General features: G+C 44.1%; 1 protein-coding gene across 1 annotated transcript in view; it reads left to right on the top strand.

Moving 5' to 3' along the window:
- Positions 1 to 5000, top strand: part of LOC308370475 (transmembrane protein 87A-like) — a 37278-nt gene that overhangs the window by 3084 nt on the left and 29194 nt on the right. Inside the window, exons 6-9 of the mRNA XM_080845128.1 lie at positions 554 to 616; positions 2424 to 2546; positions 3338 to 3449; positions 3954 to 4015. Coding sequence (XP_080701254.1) covers positions 554 to 616; positions 2424 to 2546; positions 3338 to 3449; positions 3954 to 4015 — 360 coding nt within the window. The remainder of the gene's footprint in view (positions 1 to 553; positions 617 to 2423; positions 2547 to 3337; positions 3450 to 3953; positions 4016 to 5000) is intronic.

The following is a 5000-nucleotide window of genomic DNA, read 5'->3' as shown; positions in this document are numbered from 1 at the left end:
TGACACGGTCATGACATCATGGCGTCTAGGCTCATTATGACATCAGCAGTCATGGCCACGAATATAATTCCAGTGCTTGTGAGACCTAGGGAGTATTGTGTTGGTAATAATAATTCTTTGGGGCAAATTTTAATGCTTCCTACAATTTTTTGGTTGTCGGAGGACTTTATTTGCAGGCAAAATGTAACAGCCGAAGATATAACTGGACTGTTAGACCATTGCACTGTTGTATTGTTTTGCACTGTTGTTTTGCACGTTTGTATTGTTTTGTGTTGTGATGTATATTTTGTGAAATATGTGTAAGCACACTGAGAGCCACTGCACCAAGACAAATTCCTTGTTGTGCAAACTAAATTGGCCAATAAAACCTGATCTGATACAAGCGCCACCTTTCTTACACAGGGAAACCACCTACCTACCCAGCACTGCATGGTTGCTCTCCTATAGGAAGTCAAATAAGCCAACACTGTTAGGTCCAAAGGTCTTTTTATTTAGAGCCCAGGAGTTGCGTGTAAATAAAACCGTCCATGTTTTTCTATTTATTCCTTCACAGTCTCCAGAAAACGGCGGGCGGAAGAGGAGAGAGGCAAACACAGACACGGTCCACCCTGCAGAGGTGAGAGGAGCAGGCACTTGTGTGAATGTGTGATTATCAAGGGCAGGGGTGTCAAACTCAAATAAACCCAAATAAAAAAAATGGTTGTAAGGTTGTAAGTCGACAGCCGGACAGTGGGGCAAGCGCTCCCTAAAGTGACATGCTACCAACGCGGGGACAGTGCATTGTGGGACTTGCCGTATTTGTGGTGCAATCGCCATACCAGCGGCCTCGGCAGACAAGCTCGGATAGATAAATAGATGGATACTTTATTAATCCTGAGGGAAAGATTAGGCAAACCAAATACAATTTCACCGTTGCTCATTCAAATCAATGGAACTTTTTGCAACATTCTGAGGAGCTGGCAGGCCAGATTAAAAGGCTTGAATTTGACACATGTGATCTAGGGGCTGCTTTCTTATATGAGGCTGCCGCCCTGACATGTGCGACTCCAAAGTGTGTAGGCGAAACGTCAGTTACACATTCATCCGACAATCTGATTGGCTCTTTATTCTACGAGCAGAACTTCCGGTTACAGATCAGCCTTTTTTAGTGTTATGGGGTCTGTCCATTCATTTTTATCATTAATTTCCTCTTCCAGTGCCTGTGGCTACACTGCTTCATTTACATTTACCAGACGCTTTTATCCAAAGGGACTTACAAGGATGTATACACATTTTACACTGATGGCACACTGAACATCAGGAGTGTAATTAGGGGTCCAGTGCCTTGCTCAAGGACGCTTCGACAGGGAATCGTACTAACAACCTTCTGATTACTAAACGACTTCTCTACCTCCTGTACCACTGTCGCCCCACTGAGAGGCAAAGCCACACAGTGAGTAGGGCTTCTAGGTCATCAACATGGGAACCAAAGTTGGAGCCTTTGGCTGGGTCTCCATGGTCCCATGAGCTAAATTTGGCACAGGTGGCAGGGTGGTATGCCAATGGTGTTAATGCGTCTGACAGGGCAACAGCAGCCCCTGCTGGTTGGTTGTGGTAGTGGTCAGAAGAGATGATGGGGGTTGCCTTGAGTCTAAGGTCTTTTTTATGTAGTCTGACATGCCTTGATGTTTTTGTATATTTCCCCTTACTAAAAACATTGAGGCAAAAGTGGCATGTATGCTTATACTCTAGAAGACCTCAGCAATAATAACATGAGAGTAAAAGAAATGTAGTATTTTAACATTTTATATTTAAATAAAATCTAAACATATCCTTACAAAAAACTCCATAATCCCCACGGGGACTTCTAAGGGTTAAGACTATAGTTGGGATGGAGTTGTCTTGCGCTGTCCTTCCATGGGAAGAGTAGAATACCAGTTGCATCACAGGGAAGTGGGAAATGTCTGTGGTCTTTATGCCTTTGCTGACTACCAAGCATTGGCTTGGTTTTATTGAAGCACCAAACCTCAGATGAGAAACTGGGCATGGTGGAAATCGATTGGTTCATTCATGGGTCTGCCAGGGAATTCCTTTTGCATCACAGGATGATGAAAGCTAAACATTAATCTGACGCCATACTCATCTTAGAAATGTGCCATTGTGGTCAAAATGACTTACAGACAACTGGAGTGGTACTAGGTCAAACAGAATACATGGCCACACTAAGTTACCAATTCAATTCATGTTATACTATGGAATACTATACTAACCTAATTAATTAAATGAGAAACATAATATACATTTTATCCCACACCATGTACCTGCTTAAGTAAGGAGCGAGGCAAATGGTGTACACAAACGCCATACCAGTCTCTCACTGTTCCTGGAACAGACTTTAATGCAACTCTGTTCCAATGGTTTGACATGAGATGTTTCTTTTCCAGAGTGCAAAAGTACCAGATGAAGAGCCTAAGAAAGAGCCTGCGGTCAAAGAGGAAGCCAAGGCCTTAGTCAGCGTGGCGACCAAGCCAACAGAGAAGGCGGTTCCAGTAGCCCACAACATAATGGTAAGTGCCCTCAATTTAGTTTTCAGTCCCTCGCTCGCTCACTCTCTCTCTCTTTCCTTAAATGAATCATCTTCTGCACTCACCCACCCCTCTTTCTTTCTCTCCGTCTCTCTCTCTTTCTCACTCTGTCTCTCTTTCTATCCCTCTCTCTCTCTCTCTCTCTCTCCTCTTTCTCACCCGGTTTCCCTTTCTATCCCTTTCTCTCTCCCTCTCCTCTCTCCATCTCTCTCTCTATCTTTCTATCCCTCTCTCTCTCTCTCACACTGTGAGGAAAAAGTGCTTCAGTTGTATTCTCATTCTCTCTAAATGGCTCTATGAGTCAAAGTCTGATGGTTCGGACACACACACGCACACACACACACACACTACACACACACACACACACACACACACACACACTACACACACACACACACACACACACACACACACACAACAAACACACACACACACACACACACACACACACACACACACACACACACACACACTACACACACACACACACACACACACACACACACACACAACAAACACACACACACACACACACACACACACACACACACACACACACACACACACACACACACACACACACACACACACACACACACACACACACACACACACACACACACACACACACACACACGTAGCAGAAATACAAGAGAGCATTTTTATTAACATTAAATGAATCCTGGCAAATCTCAGATGCTGCTTGATGTGAGCTGAAAAGTGATGAAAAGTGCTGAAAAGTGTTGAAAAGTGTGGTTTGACCTGTCTGGCAGCCTCACTATGCAGTGGCGCGCACCTGGGAGGATGCCCCCTACATGTTCATCATCCACATCCAGGAGGGACCCTCAGAGAAGCCCCCAGCGGATGCCAAGTGGGACGCTGAATGTAAGGACCAACCATCACACACACACACACACACACACACACACACACACACACACACACACACACATCCAGGAGGGCCCCTCAGAGAAGCCCCCAGCAGACGCCAAATGGGACGCTGAATGTAAGGACCAACCATCAATATTACCAATCAATCAGCCATCAACATTAGACAAACTCACACTCACCATCAGTATGTGCAAATAGCCATGCCATGCATAGCTTAGGGTAGGCCATGTCTAATGCACTGGTAGTGTGCTACTTTCGACACCAGCTTCATGCACAGAAAAAGATATTCTCATAGTAATTTTTTATACCTTTGATTTGCCTTTCATATTGAAGAAAAACATTTGTAACTTCCTTTATTCATGAAGGATTTAGAGTGTGTGGATTCATTTCAATGAAGCAGTGATTAACAGCAGTCCGTATCAACAGTAGCTCCCAATCCCCCTCAAGCATGACTTTAATGGTCCCCATCCAACTGTTGCCTTCTTCTTTCCTCTCCAGTTGAGATCAGCATGCATGGACCCCACGACTACATCTCAGCCACAGAGTGGCCTCTAATGATCGTAAGTGGGCCAACATACACACACACAAACACACACACACACGCACACAAGTGTGTCGCTCCCTCTCTCAGACCCGTTGGCATGTCCTGAACTGTGTGCTACTGTGGGCGAGAATATATGTATGTGGTGGGAAGCTGAAGGTGAATTAAAGTGTCACTCAACCGAGATGAAAAGGGTTTGGTGACAGCGCAGCACCTGTGGGCTTTCACAGTCTGTCGCTGGTGACAAATTGGCAAGACTTTCTTCATTTTAGTCGTGCGACACACCTGTCACCTGGACTGTAAATTCATTTTAACTCAGCATATCATAGCATAGCATAGCATAGCATAGCATAGCATAGCATAGCATAGCATAGCATAGCATATCATAGCATAGCATAGCATAGCATAGCATAGCATAGCATAGCATGGCATAGCATGGCATAGCATAGCATAGCATAGCATAGCATAGCATAGCAGAACAGAACAGGCTGACTAATCTGGGATGAAGCAGCATGGCTCAGTTGTTTTAGAGACAGAGTGTATATATATATATTTTTTTACACGATGATTCCACAGGCAAATTTCTGTCCCATAAATTTCTTAAAAAAAAAGTTTTATGAATGAATGTGAATGTATGTGATATATTTGTTTTCATCTGTCTGTTCATATGAAAGCACTAAATGTTGCAATGGCACAGATCTGTGTATTCCTTCAGCAGTCTGTTTGAGAAGCACATACGTTATAACATTTAATTAATATAAACTCAGAGAATTAATGGCACATCTATGCTTCGAGGAAAGCCAGCACTCTACCGTTCGCCTCAGTGAGAAGGCCAGTCTGCCTTACGGTGCAGATCCATTCAAGCGATCTGAGCGACGCGATCAAATTCCATCGCTTTGAGTGGGCGTGGTGTAGCGTGTGGAAATAGACTGGACTAGTGATTTTTCAAACCGTCAAAGACGAGAAAAATCGCTCCTCATTTGCATAAGTTTGAGCACGTTCGA

This window comes from Sprattus sprattus (genome assembly GCF_963457725.1).
Source record: "Sprattus sprattus genome assembly, chromosome: 9".
Classification (NCBI taxonomy): Eukaryota; Metazoa; Chordata; class Actinopteri; order Clupeiformes; family Clupeidae; genus Sprattus; species Sprattus sprattus.
Note: the sequence above shows the minus strand (reverse complement) of the source record. Positions and strands in the feature narration are given on the sequence as shown.